General features: G+C 37.5%; 1 protein-coding gene across 3 annotated transcripts in view; it reads right to left on the reverse strand.

Moving 5' to 3' along the window:
* Window positions 1-25,335, reverse strand: part of STAU2 (staufen double-stranded RNA binding protein 2) — a 171,384-nt gene that overhangs the window by 126,681 nt on the left and 19,368 nt on the right. For all 3 annotated transcript variants that reach the window (XM_071421075.1, XM_071421058.1, XM_071421068.1), the window contains 4 exons: window positions 25,046-25,253; window positions 23,853-23,983; window positions 19,076-19,235; window positions 16,659-16,794 (listed from right to left, as the gene is read on the reverse strand). In XM_071421075.1, coding sequence (XP_071277176.1) covers window positions 16,659-16,794; window positions 19,076-19,235; window positions 23,853-23,983; window positions 25,046-25,244 — 626 coding nt within the window. In that variant the 5' untranslated portion in view covers window positions 25,245-25,253. The remainder of the gene's footprint in view (window positions 1-16,658; window positions 16,795-19,075; window positions 19,236-23,852; window positions 23,984-25,045; window positions 25,254-25,335) is intronic.

Genomic DNA, 25,335 nt, shown 5'->3' on the forward strand with positions numbered 1-25,335 from the left:
AGTGTCCCTCTCCTGATGGACATCAGTGACAAGTGGTGTCCCTCAAGGATCTGTATTGGGACTGATGTTATTTAATATCTACATTTATAACACAGACAAAGGGATCGAGTGCACCCTCAGCCAGTTTGCACATGACACCAAGCTGAGTGGGGAGGTTGTCACACCTGAGGGATGGGATGCCATCCAGAGGAACCTAGCAAGCTCAATAAACAGGCCCATAGGAATCTCATGAGATTTAACAAGACCAAGCGCACAGTGCTGCACCTGGGTAGAGGTGACCCCTGGTATCAACACAGGCTGGGCGATGAACAGATTGAGAGCAGCTCTGCCAAGAAGACTGGAGGGTGCTGGTGGGTGGGCTGGACATGAGTGGGAAATTCTTTAATGGGAGGGTGGTGAGACACTGGTACAGGTTGCATGGAGCAACCTGGTCTAGTGGAAGGTGTTCCCACCCATGGCAGGGAGTTGGAACAAGATAATCTTTGAGATCCCTTCCAACCTAAACCATTCTATGATTCTATGATTAATTAGTCTGGCTGTTCTCTTCTAGCTTACTTTCAAATCCTCCAAAACCATTTTTAATGTAAAGCGAGCAAGGCACACACTGTGTATCAATTTTAGCCACAGACATCCCTTATTTGAATGCTGACCTCCTCCCAGCTACCTAGATGTGAATTAAAAGAAGAAAACTCATGTATACTTGTCCCAGATTATTATTCATTTGAAGGATGGTGCTAAATTATAAGTCAAATCTTTTAAAACTTTAAATGAATTTAATTAATTCTGAATTATTCAATTTTTTTTCTCTATTTGGTATTTGCTATGGTCATTTATGAAACCAATTTTGACCTAGTTATAGAAAATCCCTAAGCAAAAGAATGTTTAAGTGACTACGTAAGAATTGTAAAGAAAACCATGTGATGGAAACATATTATTAACCGAAAGACTTTCAAAAGCATCTGTCCATTTTTTAAAAAAATAGTCAGAAAACATAACAAAGATGCTTCCCATTTTAAAACATAGAAATGTTTTCTCTATTTCAAATGAAAGAATGCAAGAAAATCCCACATTAAAGAGCCAAAATCCATGAGTTGCAGGCAACTGCATAATGTAATCCTCCTTATCTGTTAAGGTCTATTAGAAAACAAATGAGATTACTTGCTTCTGCTGGGAGGATGAACTAGAAGCTGAGTTGATACTTAGGAATCTCCTACTGTTCACCTTGGCTATACTTTTACATACATTATTTTGTTTCGTGTCAATACTGTCCCATAACTTATATTGCTTATTTATTTTTCGGTTGTTTACCCTCCAAGATGAGCTTTCCTACTCCCTGTCAGCCTTTGCTTTGAAAGGGAACAAGTTAAACTATTTCAGAACTTTTCTGTATAAAAGGCTACCCACTGTCTTGATCATCCCTCACAGCCCTTCCCCATACTTGCTGCCATTGTGAAATACAAAAGCCAAGAATGATAGACAACATACCAATAAAAGGCAAACAGTGTTCTGTATAATAGGAATACTTATGTATCTATGCCAGAAATATCTTGCTCAACACATCTTAAAAATCACATTTTCCTCTCCACTAATTCAACCACGTTAGTTCTCGGATTCTCTTGCAAATACTTAATAATATAACACTTCTGTTCTGTGGTTTTCAACTGAATAACCCTCAGGTGACAACAGAGTTAGTACTACTAGTGCCTCTGTTATTAATCTTCCATTTTAGACTGGAAAGTCTAGTCTTATTGCATTTCTAATATATCAGTCCTCTCTATCACCCAAGTCTTCCTGCCTATGATGCCTTCTACATCTCATGAACATTTTCCTACTTCTTGTGCAAACACCTTTAACAAAAATAACTTAAAAGGTTGATTCTAAAACTGGAAGTACTGTACCTAATAATCTTCCTCCTAGCTTGACTTTTAATACTGCTGATTATTTTTCTTTCCTTTCCCCCCCTGCATTTCTTATACAAATCCCCTTCTCCTTCAGTTTAATGAAAACATTATCCTTATCTAATGCAATAAAATGCTTAACTGAATCCCACAAATAAAAGATTTACTTTACTCTCTTTACCTAAAAAATGAGTTGGCACATAACATGTAAGGTTAACACATTAGTCATACACAATCTACCTTTAATACACAGTAATTTCAAGTTGAGTTTTATACCTTTCTGTCTGTCTTTATTTCTACTTTCTTTTGAACCTTGTTATGAGTCTGGGAATTTTTCATGAAGCTAATGATAATTCCCTTTTCTATTTTTTTTTTCTTTTCCTGAGCTAGAGGCTATGTATTTCCTTCAAGCAGTATGAGTAACTTAGTAAGAAAAAGAATTTACTCATATTTCCACGATCACAATATCGAAACATTCCTGAGTGAAAAACAAGAGGGAGGAGGATTCAGTTTAACATAACATTAACTAATCTGGAATCTTCCCAGCAGAATTTGTGATGACAAGACAATAATATTGCCACATCACTGTTTCTCCGAATTCCAAGTTGCTCAATAGACATTTGACTGAAATAAATATTTCAATATTTACTCTCTGCATTTATCACTACTGATTGTTTACCATTTATAGCAAATATGTACAACAAGAAGTAAAAAATAGAACTGTTGCTCATTACAAGTAATTAGAAGAAACCAACAGAAAGCTACAGACACTTTAAGTTTAGAAGTTTGAAGCATCATGGATTAAGCTGACAAGTAATAGAGCAAACATACTGAGTTAGCTGTGGAGCACTACTTTCAGAGTAATTTCAAGTCTCTGCTTCCAGTTTTATTGCTCTCTCTTCTTCAACTGAAACCCCTGAAGTTAAGATGAAGCACTTGTCAAAGTTCCAGAAGAGTCTCAAAACCAGCCCAAGTACTCTCTCTTAAAGAGAAACTAGTGCAAGAGATATGTAAGAAGAAAAAAAAAAACAAAAAAAAAACCGAACAAAAAAAGGCTAAGAAGAAGTAATAGGGAAAAAAACAAGAGGAAAAATGACGATGAGAAAAACTTCCCAAAGTACTGTATATTGAAGACTGAGGTAGAAAAAACAAGTGAAAACCAACAGAATCAATATGAGAAAATGGAACAAAATTTTATGATCCTCTGAAGAAGTATTTTTACCTATCAACTGAATAACTAAGTAATGAGAATGGTCTACAAAACGTCAACTTATTCTTGACTGTAAAAATAGCACAAATAATATAGGAACATAACAAGAATACTGCCTCCAGAGTTAAAGACATTGGAAAATGTCAAGTGGACAGTGCTGAAATGGAGTTGGGGGCTGGGGGAAGGAAAAGATAAATATCAGGAAAAAGAAAATATTCTTTTCTGTGATACAAAACCAAGCATAATAAGAATAAAAGGGAAAAACATAATGAAGCTGTGATGTACACTGTATATTTCAGAGGTTAAAGCAGACATCCAGAAGACAAACATCTCATACTCTTATCTACTTCAACTCATAAAATTTCCCATGAACTGTATTACTCACTAATCTTTACAAGTATGCAGAGTGGTTACTAAGAATGCTGTCCAAATAGCCATTACAGTAAAAGAACATAAACAATGCTGAATATCTGACTGCAGAATCATTTTCTTTTTATATAAGAAACTGATGTCAAAAAAAAAATGTCACTTGCCAGCCTAGACACTAACTAAATGAGAGAATGAAGTATCTCACTTATTTCATTTCATCATATACTTATGCCAGTAATGTGATACTAATAAAAGTGTTACTAGTAAAAACATCTCAGGGCTAGGAGTTCATAGGAATTAATTAACCTGAAGGAGGAAGAAGGTCCACAGAGGAAGAAGGCTCAAGAAAGCTCACAAAGTGATTCTCACCATTCAAACAATTAGTGTGTACTGTTCTACATTCTCTTCCCACTTTAAGGAATGTAAACATACAGGAATTAAATTGCATTATCATGAGTAAGAAATTTAACCTATCACTTTAAAACTGGAAATTGCAGGATTGAAAGCAAGAACAAGCTGAAAAAGCACACTTAATTCTGATTTAATAAGCCACCCCTCAGCAGATGAGCACAGTTAATTGAGGATGCACACTCCCCTACCTTGCTAGTTATCCACTCTGCAACCTCTAAAAATGGCCATGCATGGCCAGCTAAAGCTTCTATCCAGAAATCTCCTCTGTGCCATCAGACTTGCAAAGAAAAGAAATGTGAGAGAGAGCTTGGTCAATTGCAAAGCGAGAGTTGCCCTGCACATCATACCAGAATGCTGACAAAAAAAGTGGATGGCCTTAAGAAGGAAGATTTATCTCCACCTGGAAGGGGAAAGGAAGGTGTCTCTTAATTAACCATACAGAAGATTTGTAAAGAGCCAAAAGGTGAGAAACCAAAAATTATTGGTGAAGCCTTTCAGTGCTTTGACTCCTTTCTACTGAAAAGCATAAAAAGTGCAGATTTCCTAGGGAAGAAGACATAATATCCTTTAATATTCTTTTTAAGTATTTAATATTCTTTTTCAATCTTTCAATGGATTTACACCAGTGACTGACAAGTAAATAGCAAGTCACTGCTAATAAAAATGCATACATAATGCAATGAGACTGCCACAGTTGTGGTCACCAAAGCACAATGACTGATCTCAGTTGGTCCAGTGAATAAAATTTAGTACTGAATATTAACAAAGAAAAAAAAAAAACTAGATCACATTAGATCAGTACACTAAAATACAAAGTTGCAGACTTTCTAAAAGGTAGGAAACATAAGAAATGTTTATAAAATGAGGTGGAATTGTAGAGAACAGGGTCTCAAAAGAAGTCTTGAAGGACAGAGATACCAAAGACTGTTAAAATGGAATCATAGAATTATTTAGGTTGGAAAAGAACTCTAAGAAAATCGATTTCAACCATTAACCCAGCACTAACAAGTACACCACAAAACTATTTCATTAAGTGAAACTAAATGCCTCTGTAGTGGTGACTGAAGCACTTCCCTGGACAGCCTGTTCTATTGCTTGACAACTCTTTTTGTAAAGAAATTCTTCATTGCACGTGAAATGGTTATTACAATGTTTGACTTAGCTAAACAAGGTCAACATAGAGATTACCTTTACTGAAGGGAACCAAGGCTCTGCTGCTGATGTCCACCTCCTTAAGAATTCTCATTTCTGTTTCCCTGACACTAGTGTCACATTTGAATCTAAATAAATAATGTGACTATATTCCACATTCTCCTCTGTCGTGGAACAGAACCTCAAAGTTAAATTTCGGGCTGGTTTTTGTCCAGACATTATTTCCCTTTTAATCACAACACTGAGGGATTCAGCTCCATTTTAGTAAAACATTTAAGCCAAACAAATTATGGTGCCGAAGTACCTGATGAGCACCTGTGAGTGCACCTATCCTTTCTGTGACTGTAAAAACCAACTTAAACTGGCATTCTTCTTTAAAATACCCTACAAAGACATGGAGATCTTTGGAAGATCCTGTGAACTGGCATTTCAGAAGAGATGTTAACTGTACTTTTCTTTCACGGAACACAAGCACCCACCAAAATCAATATAATAGACAAGATGTGAAGAGAAACTATAACACAGTGATTCCTGGTGAAAAGTTCTGCCTTCAAACTGCACATATTCTGTTACAAAAGAATCTTTAAAAACTTCCTTCACAATATTTAATAGTTCCTCATTCTGTGGCAGAACTTTCATTTCAAAAGTGACAAAGACCTTGTAGGGATAGAGTACAATTCCAGTCAGATCTTACAGAGTTATAAGCTGTTTAAAAAAATTAGCCACTAACCTTTCTGCTTGCTTCCCTCAGGAAAATTATGGCAACCTCTCAAAGTAAAGTTTGAGCTCTAAGAGCAGTTCACCTCTGTCATTACCAAAACAAGCAGGCAAAGGAAAGAGAACATATTTACTGGTAACCAATATTCAGGTTCTGGACACAGCAGAAAGGCCATAAGAAGAAAGGAGGCCACACAAGCTTGTTTCCTTGAACTCACTATCTCACAGGTGTCCCATCTGAAATACCCTTAGTTCAGCACAAGGACAGGAAAAAGATAAGGGTGAATAAAAAGCTAACTGTGTGGAAAGAACAAACACACCCAAAATATTCCTGCTCCTGGAGAAGCATTCTGAATCAGTGCTTGTTTTCATACATACCAACCAGACTAGTCTTCTGTCCATATCCTGAAAGTAAAGTTGGCTGTGTTAAAGGCAGGCTAGAGAAAGAACACCCAGTGAGTTGCAAAGCCAACAGACTGAAGCGATTCACAAGGTGCTGGGGCAGGCTGTTGGCTCTGAGGATCTTTGGATGAGAAGGTTTACAGGAAGTCTCTCAAGTGGAAGGGCAGTGTTGAAAGACAAACATTAGGAAACCAAAGATCAGGATTGTATTACCCTTCTTTATGTTTTCAGCCTCTGTAAGAACAAGAAAAATCACATCTGAAGCTTGGGAGACACATCTGGAGCCAGATATATTTCCTCCAGACCAGATAAAAATCTGAGGAAGTTAAAGACCCAAAGTAAAGAACATTGTCCACTGAAGAAGCTTCAGGAGAATTAGTACAAACATGAGCCAAGGACCACAGAAGGCAAGGGCAATGCTCTCAGCATAAAGCAAGAAAGCAAGTGGTCTGGGAAGGTCACTATATCCTGAAAGAAAATGAATAAAAATACTAACTAAGAAAAGATTGAAGCATTAGGGCTTAGGAGCTCCTCTACAAATAGGGCCAAAAGTTCATTGACAAAACAACTTCATCTTGAGCAAAGAGTGATTAGAATGCTGCAATACTGTAAAATGTCATGCCTGAAGCATCACATTTTAGGCACAAAGAGCAATGAAGCATCTAGGATGCTCTACATTTAAGGTTAAAAAGATTTTAATGATACCAGGTAAGTGCATTGACTTGGAGAATGAAGAGACACTGTACTTGGAACACTAACCTCAAACCTTGCTCTCTATTCTGTTAACTTGATTTTTAGCCTACATAACATTATTTTAACAGCTGTCAGTGTAATGCTGTAAATACACTTAAGAGTATATATGTTATTGATCCCTTAGAGGCTAAATGTAGCCATTAATGCAGTGGATGGTAGTGAGAGGATGCATTTGTCAGAAGGATTATACGCACCCTGTGCCAGGACACCTCACCCAACACCATTTTGTGTCCATTGTGCAAATTCATGATAACAGGGTGAGGGGACTGCAGAAAAATCAATCTCGGACAGAATTTAGTGGAAACTGTAGATTCCATAGCAGAATCTGGGTTTTCTGATCCCAGATACTCTATGTATATTTAAGATTTAAAACACTGTAGAAATTAAACATTAGCTGTCAAAAATTTTACTGCAGGAATAAATATCCTCTGCCACTTAAGGAATCTTATTTTGTTTTAAGCCAACCATATAATCACTATTGTCTAAACTTATAGCTACTGGCAATGGCAAAGCTCATCACCTGCAAGCTCCCTTGCCACTGTTCTTTTGGGAAAACTATCTTAAGACAAACAGATGTTTCTGCTGTTTTAAACCAACAGGAAATGGACTGACTTTCTCCCTTTTCCTTTCCTAGAAACAGATACTAGCAAAGAAAAATCTTAGCACAGCTGTACTCAACACTTTTCTTGTAACAATATGTCTGTGTGGGAGGCAGGCAACTAGTGGGAACAAACAGGCCAGGGGAAGTGAAATGTAGCATGCAGAAGATGAACACAAAGAATTAATTTGAAAGTCTGTGACTGGATTATTGCACCATAATGCCAATGCACTAGCAGGGGAAATAAAAGGGTGATGTACAAGGCTTTGCTTTTAGATATGATCTGAATCCTATCTCAACTGGTAATGTACACAACTGAATTAAGTATCAGCTGGCAATCTCAGTCCCTTACAAGCAAATAGATGTTCAAATAATCTGAAAGCTTCTTTAGTACAAATAGACTGCAGGTTTAATGGCCAAGTTGTAGCCTTATCTTTAAGGAAATGTCTTTAGGGCAGGCCTGAGGAATGAATTAATATGATGAAATGCAGAATTCTTGCTTTGTGCAGATAAACCAAACACTTAATTGTCACTGCTGGCAAACTGGCATCCTTTACTCACACTAGATTTACATAAAAAAGGAAAACTGCTGTTGAAGCTACTGCATTAGAGCCTCAGTTATTATAGAAGAGGAAAACTTGAAGAAAATGATGAGACAAAGCCTTGCAGAAAACCTGGTTTAAATTGATTTGTGCTGGAATTATGACATTTTAAAGTCATGAAAAGCTTCAGAATAGAAAAAGGCAACTTTTTTGAGAATGCTTTTGCTGAGAAATTCTTGCACAAATTCATGCTGCCATCTAATGGTCTAAATCAGCTATTTCCAGCTGAATAATTAAATCTGAACAATCACTTGCATTATTCTTTGGACTATTCTTTATTTCCCTCAGTTTTAATCCTTTGAAATTGATATCTATTGTTCAGAATTAAGGAGATATAACCTATTTTAAAAAAACTCTGAATTTCTATTTTCAAGTAGTTTTTAATATTTCTTCCAAGGTTCTTTTCCCAAACTACTGGGAGGAGTGTGAGGAATGCAGAAAGGAGGTTTTGCAAAGTCAGTCAGTAAACATTTTTATCATCACATCTCTCAATCCTTAAAGTACAAATTTTAAGGACAGAATTTTGCAACATTGAATGGAAATGCAGGCAAAGCACCTCTGACTCTGGCTTTTTTGGGGGAAGAATGTTGTACCCTATGGCTAAGGTCTGAAGCTGACAACTGTAGCAAAGTAAAAATCCCTGTGGCACCTCATACTGCTCCCCCACAAACCAAGAGATTTGTTTGCTGTGATCAGTTCAACACAACCCAGGAGTGAGGGTTCACTTCACGTGGGGAGCAAGGGCACTGGTCTCTCCAGCCAAACAGCTTCTTGCAGCAAAACAGGACCTTATTCAATCAAAAGCAATTCAGTGCTTGCATGCCTGCCTCTCCTCAAAACTGCTGTTACCCAGATATGTCCCTAAAGAGTTTGTTCTTTTAATACTTTTCTCTCCCACTTCTCTCCGGGGAGAGATTTTTGTCTTTTTTTCAGTCCTTCCACTGCGACAGTCAAATTACTCCCACTATAGCACTCATAAAATTATTGCAAATCAACATTCTTAGGATTATTTCTCAGAGCAGGATTCAGCCTTAGATTCAGAGGCCTAAATTTAGGTATTTAGTTAATGTGTAGACACTAAGTTGCTATAAAAGTGAAGCTCTGGAGAGATCCATACAAAACACAGACAACCTAGCTTAAGGCACGACAAACAGCATTCTGGACTAGAAATTGTTCTGCCTAATCCTTCCACTATTTATAAGGGGAGACTGAGACTTTCTAATGCACAGGCAGAGACTATTTGAAAGGCATCTGAGCTTGGATCCAAATCCCACCAGCACCCTGAAGAACTGCACCTAGCTGCCTGAACACAAGCACACAGTACAACTTGAGATGGAGTCATGTACCTAAACATCCACATGATGTGACACAGGACTGACCCATGGAACAGACAAGTTTCTCACAAATAGCTGGAGTCCTAGTGGATTATATGAAACGCTACGATGACTGAACATCACTTTTAGGGATTCTGTCAATTGCCTAAACTTAGCTACACAGGGCCATTTGAAATGCTCTAGGGTATCTGACCTTCCTGACCTTCTGCCTGACCTTCCGCTGCCACTCCAGTAAAGGTCTCCTCCAGGTCTTCTGCTAAATCCATTGGTACCATGTGGATGTCTCACACACCCTGCGATGTCTCAAGCGGCACCAGAGACCTATGTTTAGGCAACTTAGTGTCCCACATCTGCCACAGCATTTTTGCCTGGGAAAAAAAATCTGCTTTACACACAGCTGTGCATAAAATCCTCCTCTGTTGCAGCAAGCCCCAACATAAAACCTCAATAATGGGAATTGAGCAACAGATATTAGGCTAATCATGTGCCTAGAGTAAAAAAAAGACTGCCTGGACCAATCTGAATTTTACATTTTCCAGGCTGCTGGCTGATCTAATTAATAAGAGATAGAAGTGTTTCAGATCCAACTGCCTTTTATATTATGCACTGGAATATTTGTGCCTCAAACAGATGAGGCTCTCCATGCAGAGAGCTGTCTTTTGCTAGAAGGTAAACAGGGTGCTCAAGCAGCCCAGGAGAACATCTAAAGGTCATGAAAATTTTAGACCTCATTCTCTTTCTGTAAATTAGCTAACTGGGTTGTATAACTGTAGGTGTAGTTTTGGAGATGCTAATATCAATAGATTTTTACATTGTCTCCTGCATTGCAACCCACTCACTTCAAATTTGGCTTCCACAGCTGTTCTTCTGGCTAGATTTTCCTTTTTCCCCCCTCATAGGACTATGTAACTTTTGTGAAACAAATGAAGTTGGGTGAGGATTTAGACTGCATTACTAAGCACTCATGTCAAGTAACACTTCTCTCAAATATTTTCCCTTTGATGCACATATTAAATCTTTAGGTCAGCATTCATAAAAGAAACAAACTCTTCATTTTATTCCCTTCTTTCACCATACAATCTTTTATTAATATGACTTGACAATTTTAGTAATTTATCCCATAATCACACAGTCTGCTCTCTCTTTGATCATTAGATTGGATAACATGTTAGTCCACTATGAAGCTAGCAGCTGCAGATGTAGTTGGCCACAGACCAGCCCTCAAGCTTTCTTTTATTATCCCTCATTTTTAAAGTGCTTGTTCAGTATTTAGGCACTGGTCCACAGGGCTGATATACATCACTTCAGGAGCAGAGAAATCTACAGTTCCATGCAGCAACTGAGTACCTGGCAGGTAAGAACTACAAGCCCAGGTAGGATGATAGTCTGTGCTTTGTGACCAGGCAGAGTAGCTGGCTCCACAAGAGGCAAGGATATGCTGTTGCTTTATTTTTCTGAGTTTGGTCTTGCAAATGGCACTGTAAAGAAGCACTAATTAACATCAAAGAAAAATGTGCTCAGAATGGCAGAGCTATGAAAAAAGAGAAGATGGGGAATGGTTTGTGCACTCTCCCATGCTCTGAGGAGAAAGAGTCCTCTCTTTAGTCTGCAGTACACAACATACATGCAGGAAGAAGCAACCCTACAGTAGACCAAGATGAAGGCTCAGTGCAGCAGAAACTGTCCAAGTGCACAGAAGCTGTAGTTTATCCAAGGCACAATACCACTTTGCGTGACATGCTTGCAGAGCTATCACACCATCCAAATTCCTTAAAACCAAGCAAGAAACTGCTTTAATTATTTTACTTCCGTTCTTTAGCTTGTCATTGTTTTGTATTTCCTTTGTTCCTATATTTCACAAGTGGTTTTAATTTTGAAACCTCTTTTTTTATATATATAGATTTTTCAAGCTCTCTAGATTGTGGTGAGACACATATTAAGGAATTTTATATATTAAGAAAACAACTTCTGAATTCTCCTAAAACACAAGGTTTGGGTTTTATGATCTCTTTAACGTTACTTTCCAAACTAAAACATCAAAAGCTGCTGTTCAGTTTCTAGTGGTTTTATTTCCTGGCTGAAAACTCTTCGTTTAGGTAAGTCTGTAAGATATAATTTCTTCTGTCACTTATAGACATTCTATAATTGAAAGTACTTCAGGACAATTAAACTTCAGGAATGACTCTTCAATTCTAACTGAAGAAAAAAATAAAACCAGCATTCAATGGTAACAAGGCAAGTTGGACAACCCTGTAGTCAGAATTGATACCTTATTTTCTTCTTTAACTGCTCTCATTTAAGCAGTTGTGTTTTTAATTCTTTTTTACATGGTTTAAGCCAATTGCATTTTAGCCAGAGATGCGAGGGAGTATGGGTTCTAGCATTGGCTACAGATATGAAAGTAAGCACATGCTTTGTCCTCAGCTCTGCCAATAGTTTTCAAACCTGACCTGGTGTCTCAAGGCCTGGGCTGTGCTGAGCAGCGTGCCAGTTCTCCTGACTCATGCCAAATGCTGGGCTGACAAACACGCAAGCTACATCAGTTAGCAACCCAGCGCTGAAAGCAACAGCACCTCCTTCCCCAGAGTCAGCCTGGAAAACTCTTAAAGAAGCCATAAAAATTAAATCTTCACCATTTTTAGCTTTTCTGTAACAAATAGTGTTTGAACTGGAAGGCCTTAGTGCGCTTTTGTTGCAAAATTGCTTGAAATTCCAACCTGTGAGCTTTCAAATTGGTTGTATATAACTGGTAAATTTTGAGTGCCAAAAGAGTATTTTCCTCTATTATAATCTCTGTTAGGAATACAGAAACCTTTGTTAAATAAGAAGTTGTCTAACCTGGCTGGATTCAGGGTTGACAACTTTTTTAAGAGCTCTGTCATATCAGAGGCCATCAAACTTTCTTTTACCAAACTTGCATGGATTTTACTTCAATAAAGAAAATCCAGAGAAGACTCCAAGTTGTTATCTAAACTGTGAAATAAATGAACAGAAGTATACACATACCCAAGCTACCAGAGACCTAAGCTGGTAACTTCACATGATTCAGCTCAGCCTCACACAGACTTCATCAGCCTGTCACAAGATGCAGTATAATGGCAATGGCCCAATGCTGTTAACAAGTTAGCAGTACTGCATTCACTATCTTGAGTGAAGAGTAAGGATGAAAACATTCATACCTCATCCAGTTCCAAGCTGGACTGTGTTTTATCTACTTAGCTACCCTAAGAGGGACACTGACTTGCCTTGCACCTCCTAACTTAGCACAGGAAGAGACTTAAAGGCTAAGACCTTAACACAGAGTTAAACACTGCCTTAAATGTCTTGCTGTCTGCTATGCTGAGTTTTGCATGCACAAAGCTCTATAAACAGCCAGTATCCAACACCTACCCTGGTGCAGCACTATCAGCACTGTAAGCAACAGGTAGCTAGAGCATGTCCTGACAAAAACCACAGAATTACTAAGGGAAAATGTTACTGAGAACATTTGTTGCATTGAAGAGAACACCTATGGAAGGATGCTCATTTAAGATATCTCATCGCTTGCCTTCCATGCTAAGCAGTAGAAAAACCTTCCCTTTTTCCTCTCACTTGTTTGCTGTCCTTCTCCCTATGAAAAGGACATACCTATCACATAGCTATCACCTTCACTGTAAATTTACACCATCAGCTTCAGACCTTGCCAATGGATGTTGGCCCCTTACAAACCTGCTTCATCATCCTCTGTGCAACATACTGCCCATATAAATATGCTCCAAGGCATGTGAGAGAGTAGTCCTTCACACACTTAAATCAGCCTAAGTTGCCCTTACTTTCCAAACACACCCCACCCCTCTCTGGTGAAGGCACAAGCTCCCGTGTGACTAGAAAAGAAGATGTCTAAGTACAGTTCTAAGTCGAGGAGCAACTTCTGCTTTCCTCTCCCCCCAAAAATTGATTAATTTCCGACCAGCTCAACTTCCAGTGCTGGAGGAAGGAAATATTCAGGGCCCCAAAGGCTAGGGACAAATGAAGGAGGAGGAATCACTGCCACTTTGACATAAATCATCTTAGCCTGGCAGGGAATCTAGCCATCAACTTTGCATACGAATTGCAACTCTCAGATCATGTTTCCATGAGATACTGAAAAGGATCTTTTGTGCCACTTGAAACACTAGACTTTACTGGTACAGAGATATGGCCTAGAATGAACTTAATAATCTGTTTTTTCCTCAAGACATTAGTCTTGCCAGTACCAGAGTTTCCCTAATGCAACCTCCTAATCTTCATCTGTATCTTCCTCTATTTGAAAAGCACATTTCTTTAAACGGAGATCAGCAAAGGGAATGCGGACATAGTATAAAAGACAAAGCTTCCAATTTATTTAACATGTTATGTATCTTTTTTAATAACAGAAAATAATCTACAGTCAGAAACTAATGAAAATTAAAAAAAGGTTCATGCAGCATCTTATCTACATTAATTTTCAAATCTTGTTTTTAACTGTCTATATAGTCTGCATTTACTTGGGTACTGCAACAGTACTTCTATTCCACTACCCAATTCCCAAAAATCAGCAAATGAATGCTAAATATAATGTGGCAGTAGAAGAAGATAAATGTAGCATATTATACCACAGGAACATAATACAGTGCTGCATCATATGCTTTATACTTCAGACTTCACTGGCTATTATAACCAATGCAGACTGTGTCTCCAGACTTGCCTGTGGTGAGGGTGACTAGGAGGTGCCAAGCAATGCTGACTGGAGGAGGTGCAGGATGGTGCCCATCACAGCCAGTGCCCACAGCACAGCCAGGCTGAGCCATGGGGGCTGTGCTGAGCTGCAGGACCCGTGCCCAGCACAGCTCACAGGACAGGGCTGTGTTGCTCAAATCCCCTGGCCACAGGACAGACCTGTGGCAAGAGATAGGCCCCTGGGCAGCTCCCCCTTGGTACCACCTGCATGGCCCTGCCTTTATCTGACAGCACAGCAGGAAGTTTTCACAGGACCATCATTCCTGACTATTCCTGGCAGGGTTGTCCCCTGGTAAGCAAATCCTATAAGAGTGTGAATGACCAAGAGGGGTTAATCTCTGCTAAGGCTGAGGTCTGCATGATGTGGTGCCCATGGGGTACAGTCCTGGTCAATGCCACACCACTCAGGGCCCAAGGTATAGAAGGCATAGAAGATTATCTGTAATACTTGTTACTTAAACCGGCAGGTATAACAAACAGCATTTAAATGATGCCTTACAAAGTCTAAGTGCCTTCTTACTGTGATAATAAAGGGCCAGCACCTCCCTATGCAAAACAAAGCAATGAACAATTATTTCTAACACAGTAGTCCATCAACAGTACTACACAGATCATTTTTCTGCTTCCTCTTTCCTCTGGCATTCGTGTGCATACATGGCATGTACACAGCAGGTATGTGTTCATGCAGATAGACAGGTATGTCCAGTTATTTACTACTTAGTAAATATTATTAGTTATTATCCAATTTACTAACCACAGTATTATTAGCTATTCTGCATGGGTAACTGCACTCAAATAAGCACAATGAAAAAACAAGCACAGATTGTGGACTTCTATTCCACCTAGCTGGTTTGTTTTGTGATCAGAAAAATCAAGTGGCCTTGGCTACCTAATGTGCCCAGAAAAATAACCTTCATGTATCATTTTACCCTAACACCAAAACATGGCTCTCATGCAAGAAAGTTTTCAAAGAAGCAAACTTATAAATTGAGCTAGACACACTAATCATTTTCAATGAAAAGAAATATTAAGAGCCACGAACTGCTGAGTGTTTTGACATTCTATTTCCACCAATACCTTTCCATAATTAAGTTCAGATTCCAGAATTCCAGATTTCATGCCTTTAACTAGCTTTCATTTTTTCCAGTATAGCATTATATCTGCTAGTCAAGCTAATCTCACTATAAAAGCAATTCAAATAAATGAAGGATTTCTAAATATTAACTAAACTCATTTCAAGCACCATAATTAGCTTTTTAAACCATGATGGATGTAAGCAGAGACACAGGTCAGCAGTGACTAGAAATATAAGACAAGTGATACAAAAACCAGGCACTGTTCCACAGAATAATTAAAGGGTTTCTTCCAGGTTATATTGGGGTTTTTTTGTCTTCTATAATTCTAGGTATTGCTGTTATAAAACAACACAACCCACCAGCCAAGCAAATTTTAAAAAACAATAAAAAATCAAACTCAGAATGAAGTGTTAAAACCCTACACTTACCAAATTATCATGATTTGGGGAAACGTAAAATAGAATTAAGTAAATTGAAATATTTTCCTTCGACAATTCTGAAATGCTGCTTTTTTTTTAAACCCCTTAATTTTTCAACATTGCAATAAATTCAATTTCTAATGAAGAGTAATTTTGAACTAAAATACTCCTTCAGAGTTCATACCCTCAAGCCATTTGACAATTATGAGATGCATAAAAATGAACATGAAATCCATCAAGTCAAGCTTTATTAAAAAGACAACATTTTCCACTGATAAAACATGTGATTAGAACTTTCTGACCTGTTCTGACACACATTTCATATTACAGATCATATTTTGTCTCACTTTTGGAGCTTCAAAAGACCTGATTTAATATAGTTCCTCTGGGGACAAATATGGAAAAATGAGGAAAAACCTATCTCAGAGAAAGCTTTTCAGATAAAAAAATTACATAGTTCTGAATATAGCTTTTTAAACTGTGAAATAAAGGATTTTTCCTAACTAAACATTGAGGATTAAGGAACTGAGATAGCTGACCAAGAAGAATGGCTAAAAAACCAGAAACTTGAGAATGGTTTCAAGCCAGTTATCAAAATGCAGTCCTTCCAATTTTATATTCAATTTCTAAGAAAAGATTGCTTCATTTTTGATGCCACAGATTCTAATCACATGACATGACAGCAAAGAAAAGCAAAACCTTTCTCTGAAGTTAATGCTCTGCCTCCTCACTGCCATGGCTGTTTAATGTGCTTTTTAACACACATAAAAAAAATAAATGCAGTTTTACACATCTTTATTCTTTTGATGAGCTATGGGCACCTGTCTCTTTTAGGAGGTAATTATGCATGTTTCTAAATAACACTGCAGACTCTCCTTACCAAAATTTTTAGTTTTCTTTTACTCTGAAATAACCTAGAAACTTAATGAAGATTTAGGACATAAGGATAAAAAAATTAAAATAACAGAAAGAGTCCAAACCTCTGATTGTACATGCCCCGGAAATTATAATTTGCTCTATAATTGGGGATTGGCTTTGGATCTAATGGCCTGTAGATGGCAGGCTCTCCTCTTTTCATTGCCAGACCATTCAGCTCCACAGTTGGTGTTATACTGCCTGCAAAAAAAACCACTGTGAGTAAGGTGCTTAAACCAGAAATACTGAAGAACACACAAGCAGGACTGAGCTACAAAGAGAGACCTACAGGATATTTTTTTTACTCTTAAATTCAAAAGATGCAACTAAAAACACATTTCAGTTTCTTTAAAAGATAGGAATATAGATGCCAACTTAATCAAAAGCAATGAGAAAGATTTTTAAATGTTCTTTCTCAATGAATTCTCTATGCAGTTTCAGTGGATTAACCTACAGATATGAATGAGAAAATCAGTGTAATAAACAAGCTGGTTATTCATCTTCCTAAAGTACTTATAACACATTATGATACTTTCTGAAAGAACTATAAAGATAATAGAATAATGTGTCTTTCTGCTGAATACCATTAAATAAAACTACAAATAGATCAAAGAGTCATTGAAACAGGCATGAAGTAACAGGCATTACTGCAGTCATTCAGGAATCTTACAAGTTAGAAAAAAATGTTTTATTTGCAAGACTTGAAAACTTAAGACTATGTCTAAGAACTAATGGTCTCATAAGAGTGATCTAACAGACTGAGCATACAGCTCCTGGAGATCAGTGCAACTACAGCCATCTATTGGTGACAGAATGCAAAAATAGAAGGCAGCCAGTACTTGCACGCTTGCATGGTTTCAAAAATGCCAAACAAGCTACATCCAACTTCTTTCTTTCTTTTTTCTTAGTTATAACATTCAGCTACTGTAATCCCCACTTACACTGTTGTCGGAGAATCCTAAATGAGCTAAATATGCATTCCAATGAAAAGGATTTAATATATTCTGAAAATATTTTCATGAGAGATTCAAATAAATTTACCCTTTAAAAAATTACAATTAATTTTCCAGTCTGACATTGAAGCTTTATATGCCAAATGATAAAATTGTTTATGCAACACTTAGTCAAAAATTTATACCAATAATTCTTATAATTTCCAGAGCAAGACATTCCTATGAATTAAAATTTTTTATAAAAACACAAAATGTCATTTTGATGAGAAGATACCTGTGCATATACAATGGAAAAAAATTATAGTGTTAAATGATAAAATTTTTAATTAATTCTCTTAAAGTCTATTCCTCTTGTTATCAGATTTTCCCTCTAAGAATATGCTCAAAGCCAAAAAAAATCTAGAAACTCAGTAATGCTCTGCAATGTCAAGAACCAAACTCAGGATCCCTTTTCACAGAGGTCTGAGCCTCTTGCTTTCTAAGCAGCTAAAGTGACAGTGACTGTGAAGGAAGCAGAGCAAAGCCAGTGTCCTGGGTCTGGAGAGGAAACATACTGATCTCCAAAGGAGAGACAGAACACTAGCATACCACTCTCAAACAATCCCTGATGCTCAGGATAATACTCACAAGTTCTAAAGGAAATTTACTCCTGCTTTTCCCTTTCCAACATAGAGAAAATAAACTGCAAAATTACTTAATTTTAAGAAAGTGGCTAAAGAATACATTTTTTAAAGAGGGAGAGGGGCAGACAGAAATTAAAGGGGGGAAAGGGAATACAGAAAAGAGGCGAAGGGTATGGATTGTTTAAAAATAAAAGTGAGAAAATATTCTCACCACTTGATTTCCTTTACATTAGTCTGAAATGAAGTTATGATTTTTTTTCTTTATTGATCAAGACAGAACAGATCACTGAGCATGTGCATGAGAGGTACCTCAGGTTTTGCATGCAGTGAAGGCAACTTGTGGGTAACAGCTCAAAATGAAGGCTGCAAGACACCAGTATACATTCTTTCTATTATTGAATCAAGTTTCTAAAGCCACCTGAAAGCTTTTTGAAAGCACAGGTTGCTCTGAAGGAAATCTCAGCATGCAGGAAATTACCTGTCAAAGTTCTCATGTCAAATCCCAGCCTTTTGTTTATGCCAGAGATGCAATTTCACAGGATTGGACTGGATAAAATTTCCAGTTTCATTGGAAAGTTAGCTAAAATAATGCTTTGGGAAATGTGTTTTAGTTAATTCAGTCTGGTTTTCTCCTTTTCTCCAGTCTGCTTACTGTTGATCACATACCATCACTTAGCACACATCTAAGCATTACCTAAGAATATATTCCTTTACAGTTCAACCATTTTAGATATGTGCATTAAAAATTCTTCCATGAGAGCTTACTAGAGGTTCTGCATTATCCAATCATACTATAGCTATGTTGATTTTCATCCTATAAATTTAAGTATCTTGTTAAAATTACTTATTTAGTGCTATAATATGCTGAGACTTCAACAAGATCTAACACAGAGGAAAATGTCATACCTGGATTATTGTTTACATTGTTTTTGGGTGGTCTAGGCGTTGGCTTGGGAAGGGTGGTTTCATTCAATGCTTTGCTAGCAGCAGCATGTTGGGCCTTTTTAATACTGCTTCCTTCAGCTTCCCATGTCTGTTCTCCAAGAGTCAGCTGCACTGTGAACATCTTCAAAGACAAAGAACAGGTAAACACTGGCAAGATTATCGCTGTGGATTAGAACAATATGTATAAAAGCTTCCAGGGCAGAAGAGAGACCGTGCTTTCTTTTCATTGTATTCAACTCCCAGATAACACATCTGATTCTTCCAGAGATCAGTGAGACCTTATCAGTGAGCAACATTTGGCCTTTCAAATCACAAAGTAAAATAGTGTAATGGTAATGTCATTATCAAAGAACAGAATAGTACTTAAACCAAGTAAGAATAACTTCAAACTGATCCTCTGCTCTTAGAAGACTATGTACAGGTCAGCTATGAACACATTTCTTCCTATATTTTAGTATGTTTAGTCACTTTACTTGTAGAAAACAAATACTAAACATGCTACTGAGAAAAAAAAATCAATTCTGTAATGATTATGAATGAACATAAATGACTACACACTTCACAAGGCAGCAGAGAATTTGGCCCAGATAGTTTTACAGAGTGAATTAATTTCTCACATATCCAGATTTCTAAAAATAATGCCTTTTGTTAGGGCAGAATCACAACTCAAGCATGTTCAAAAAGAGAAAGTAAGAAGCAAAAGAATTACTATCTTTTCTAATGAAACTGCAATTCTTAATGTAAAATCTATAGTGAGGACAGGAACTGCAAACATCCAGAGTTCAGAAATGGACTAACTGATAAAAACCATATATTTCAAATTCTGTGATAGAGGGCTATTTCAAGTATCCATGCTGTGCAAATTGTGCTGATAAAACTCAATGCATGTTTAAGATATTAGATAGACTCTATCTTCTGTATGATACATAAATGTTCTGTTTAAATTTGAGCAGCTGAGAACAAGGGGAGAAAAGCTGGGAACTCGATATATTTGCCATATAATCCCTAGATAAAAAACAGGACTTAATAGTCAGACACACACAGTAAACTAAGATTCACCTACCTCAGAAAACAGACTAACTTACTTGAGTCAAAGAAAAAATTATCTACATATCAGTATGAGAAGTATATAAAGTAAAATTTTAATTTTGACAGCTCTCTAATTGTTTCACTTATTTAAACTTGCTAGATTCAGGACCAGGTTTTTAGAGATTAATATGGTGGTCAGCCTTTAAATCTGCCTTTACATATACATTTTTTTAGCAAGTACTTGCAAACAAGCATTTGAACACAAGAATGTATGTGACTCCCAGCTCAGCCCTCTGCACATGCACACATTGCATTCAAACTGAATGCTATAAATACATACTGGTGTCTTAATTACAGCCTTGAGTTTTGGCCTACTGTAATTTTCAGAAGCACAATGCGAGTCCCTGTATCAGAGCTCCTTTGCCATGTTGGTTTTGCCACAGCAGTCACAACAATTTCCTCATGGAAGAAAAGAGAGAAATAGTCTCTTAATTTTACACTCTGTCAAACCCTACCCCCATCTGAAAGCTAAGATGGGTATTAGAGCTAAATACCCATAATTATATAAATTACCTAGGAACATACATCCTTATTACTAAAAAAGTTGAAATTTGATTTCTGGATCTGAAGTTTATATATTTTATATTTTGCAAGAAAGTATCAGTACAATATTTTTATAGGAGGAGGAGAATCCTGAATTTAAATGAAAATATGATTAATAATGGCTACTTATCTACCTATAACTCTTAGTGCTTAGAGCAATAAATAGGAATTCCAGATGATAAAGGGCTTGCTCAGGAAATTTCTGCCAGTCAGAGCACCTTCTCACTTAACACATCTGCCAAAAAACTCCTGCAAAAACCCACACATAGAAGTAGGTTTATTCCTTTATTAAAGGAATTAACCTGCCTAAATCCAAACTCTGGAGCAGACAACGGAACATTCAAGTCCTGGAATACCAGAGCTAACAGTTCTGCTATTGACTGAGAGACATTTTTCACCTGAGGAAATTTCTAATCCTTACACTGAACATAATTTACCTGATGTCCAGAGAGCAGAAATGCAAAGGCCACCACGCTTGTGCTTGTTTCCACTCTGCTGTGCTTGTAAGGTCAGTCTCTCTAAGCTCTGACAACTCTTTACTCCTCACTTCTTCTGTGTACAACCTTCTCTCCTCCTTCCCAGTTTTTGAAGTGCTACATCCCTTACCCCTTTCCCTCTTTTCTGTACCACCATCCACTTTCTTTTGCCACTGTTCCTTTTAAATTTGTGTCCTGAAATGACACTGACATGGAAGGACAGAAGACACGATCAATCTGACTATGTACTCCAAAATGTCATTTATGCTAACAAAGACTTTCTGATTTTTCTTATGATGAAGAATCCACCTGGAGGGCAGACTCCTAGAAACCCTAAGTGCACTGTTAGGAAGAGCCACTTCTCTCCCAACTGCACTGTTTCTAGTTTTCTATTTCACCCCAATTGTCTAAACTTATTTTCCAGAGACAACTAGAAAAAAGGGTATAAAAATTTACTAGCATTTGTGGTCACAACACAGACAGCTATCTTGGAGAGCATGTCTGAAAATTGTGAAAAACACCAGTGGTCAGGAACAGAGTATGTGTAGGAGCAAAGCAATATGAGAAGCTCCTTGAATGGCAAAGAGCAACAGCAGCACTACATCCTTCAGGTCATGCTCCCAGGACAGATTTAGGTCTGTTTCATGTATTCTGTCAAGTATATCATCATATTACTAGCAAGACATGATACCAAATTGCTAAGAGAGTCATAATAAATTCTATCTCTTTCTTCGCTTTTCATAGGTCAAAACCTGCATAATCTTATTAATATCACCCTCGTTCTTCATTCATTTCCCTTTTTTTATCTCACTACACAGATCAAAATTAGAGTTAATATCCTTCTGAGTCTATAGAGCACATAACTGGTTTTTTTACTACTATGAGCACAACTAAAGGAATGAGGAAAATTGAAAAACTGAAAAATTAAGGCAGTCATTGAAAATCTGAATTTCAGAAGTGCAGGTAATGCAGACTTAAGTAATTTCACTGATATCAGTTCCTTTAAAAGTAATAACAAATATATCATAGAATCAATATAGTTGATTAGACCTCTAAGATTAGCAAGTCCAAACTTGGACCAAGCACCAGCACACCACACAAACCATAGTACTAAGTGCCCTGTCCAGTCATTTCTTGAAAACTTCCAGGGATGGCTATTCCATCACCTCCCTGGGCAGTCCAGTTCAATGCTTAACCACCCTCTCAGTCAAAAAAATTTTTCATCATGTCCAAACTGAACCTCCCCTGGCACATTTTGAGGTTATGTTCCCTTATCCTTTTGCCAATTGCTTGGGAGAAGGGCGCCCCCTTCCATATGTGAACAATTTCTTATCCTACTAAAATTTTAAGCATAATATGAATGTCATATAACTCAAATCTCCTTACTGCTGAGAAATGTAAACAGCCAAAACCACACCACAGTCAAAGTGATTATTTTTTTAAAAAATGGGAAAAAAAGGTAACACAAGAAATACAATAGTGGGAAGTTACAGAAAGCCCAACAAATTTAATATGCAACCTAAAACCAACCAGTCAGTGTACCCTGTGGTGCCAAATACCTCCAGAAAGAGGAAGAGCTCTTCAATTTCCATTTGCAATGAAGGATGCTAAAAGCAGCCCCACACCTGCTGACATAATTTCCACCACTGTAACACGTTCAGCATCACCAGCCAGAGCTGAAGGTCAGCGATTTGCATCAGTTCTGCACTAGCTGGCAACACAGTGTGCAACACAGGAACAAGGGGCAAGGGCAGAGACAGCCCATGAGGAGCTGAAACTGTTACTAACCTACACCCTGGCCCTGCTGCCTCATGTGATTTAGCCACTGCAGAAATACCACACACAAAGCAGCTACTAATTATGCCAGTGTCTCACTCAGAGGATTTTCTAGGATTTTTTACTCTCCCAGTTTGCTCCTAAGTAGGGAGGAAATACAAAATTATATCAAAAAATTACCATGAGGATATTCCTCTGTATTCCCCATCATCTGAATGCATCCTAATTTTTACTTATTAAGTTGGACATCCACCCAACAAGCAGCCAGAGTTAGCTGTCAAATCACTAGAAACTTCTATGCTATAATCACATTAGGAGTTTTAGTATAACCCTACATTGTCAAGTTGCACAGTAATAAAGTTTGTGCCCTAAAATGCAAGACTCAAAGACAGACTATCAACTTAATGGACAAAAAATTGCATCAATAAGCACTTTAAAAAATGTCACAAATTTGTCATCACCTGCATTACCATGAAACAAGTGCAGAGGTAGTTATCAGAGGCATGCTGACTGCGGAGAAAGATTCATGCAGCCTAAAAAGCAAATGCCCCAGAAAGATTAAGGAAGGGTGGTGACACCCTGAAAAGACCTTCATGAGGTCTATATAAAAACCAGCAAATGTAAATTCAAAGATGAGAGACAAAGTAAAGTACAAAATGATCTACAGGGCTTCTGTAACAGAAATACAGGCATACTTTCTGAAAGTGTGGTCTAAAAGAGCAGCAAAATAAAGAAGAGGAAGAAAGCCCTTACACTAGAAATGTAGCTGGGTTTGACAAGCACATTTGTCCAAACCATGATATTATCTGTTCAGCATGTAAGGTATGGCTCATCACCTGGAACTGTGACCTTACCTTGGCATGAGCAGGCCCTCTTTCATTCAGAAGCTTATACTGGGGTTGAATTCTATTGAAACGGGCTAACTCATTTACCAGACACATTGGAGTTTTCTCTTTGGGGTTTGCCATGTTATCTTGGAGAGGAGCTGTAAATAAAGAGTCTGTAAAGTTTTTGTGGAGAAATGTACTCTTCACAACTTCACAAAGCTTTGCAAAAGCAGCATGCTTAAAAAAGGAAATACTTTGGCTAAAACACAACTTTTGCATATATGCTAAATACAAAGTTTAAATACCATTTATATATTAATCACATGAAACTATGTAGTTCCCAATAACAATTCTGATTACATGCAATTAAAAAAGCCCCAAAACTATTTCTTTCCAAAATGTCTATATGAAAGATGACAGTGCAGGAGAGCATATGCATATTCTGTATTTTCTGTGTCACCAAAGTTTACTGTCAGGAGTATACTGGTTCCAGGGGTTGACTACTCTTTCAGAATGGTTTTTCCACTCTTTGAAGCAGAAGTGGGTAGCATAAGAGTTATGAGACAAATACGGTAGATGAAACCCTGAGGTCCCCATTTATTTCTGCCAGCTTCTTCCCAGAGTTTTAGACTTTTCTCACAATACCAAAGTCACTCTCAGAACACTTACATACAACACCACCCCCTTTAAGGATTTGGTTCTGCTTTCTTTAGATTGTTTCACTTTCTGTGGGGTTTTTGCAATTTATTTGTATTTATCCCTAACACACACACGTTGTCATTTCTTGCTTAAATTGTTAGGACAACACTTCTGCATTTTACACCCAGTTCAGCATAGAAACTACAGCGTTTATTAGGCCACAAAGGAAACACCAAATACTGCCAAGCATTCAGAAGACATTCTGTTCTAGGGAATAGAAATAAACTTGGAGACCTTCCTGCTCCACTAAAACTTCTCTATAAAAGATACACCGAGAATTTGACAAAATAGACATGTTATTTCCTGAGCTTTTACATCACTGATCAAAACTTCACTCCAAATCTGAGCTCAATAAAGAAACTAAAGTTTGTAAACAGCTTATTTTAAGCCAAAACATTTTTCTACGTGTGTTTTCTCCTTTATTTTAATCCTCTTTAAGACCTAATTATTATTTTTTAAATTAACAAGTCATCAGAAAGATTAATTTGAACACCAAAGATAATATATCTGGACCAACTTACCTGGTGAGTTGATCAAAGACGTGGGATCCACAAGGCTGGCAGTAGGACTGCTACAGCTGGCAGCTGATTCTGAAATGGATCCATTCATTGAGGATGGCAGACTCAGTGTATTTGTAGCTGTAACTGGCAGGGGTAGCACCACAGGGGCCATGGTGGGTCCAGACAGGTTTGCTGTAGTCTGCATTTTAACTTGTGCCATTGCCTGTCACTGCAATAAATACATTTATGATCAGCAGAGCACTCTGCAGTTTGAATGTCCAATGACTACAGTGCTATTAGCAACACTCCTT

Source organism: Agelaius tricolor, unplaced genomic scaffold (assembly GCF_023055355.1).
Source record: "Agelaius tricolor isolate 1412-34295 unplaced genomic scaffold, bAgeTri1.0.p SCAF_2, whole genome shotgun sequence".
Taxonomy (NCBI): Eukaryota; Metazoa; Chordata; class Aves; order Passeriformes; family Icteridae; genus Agelaius; species Agelaius tricolor.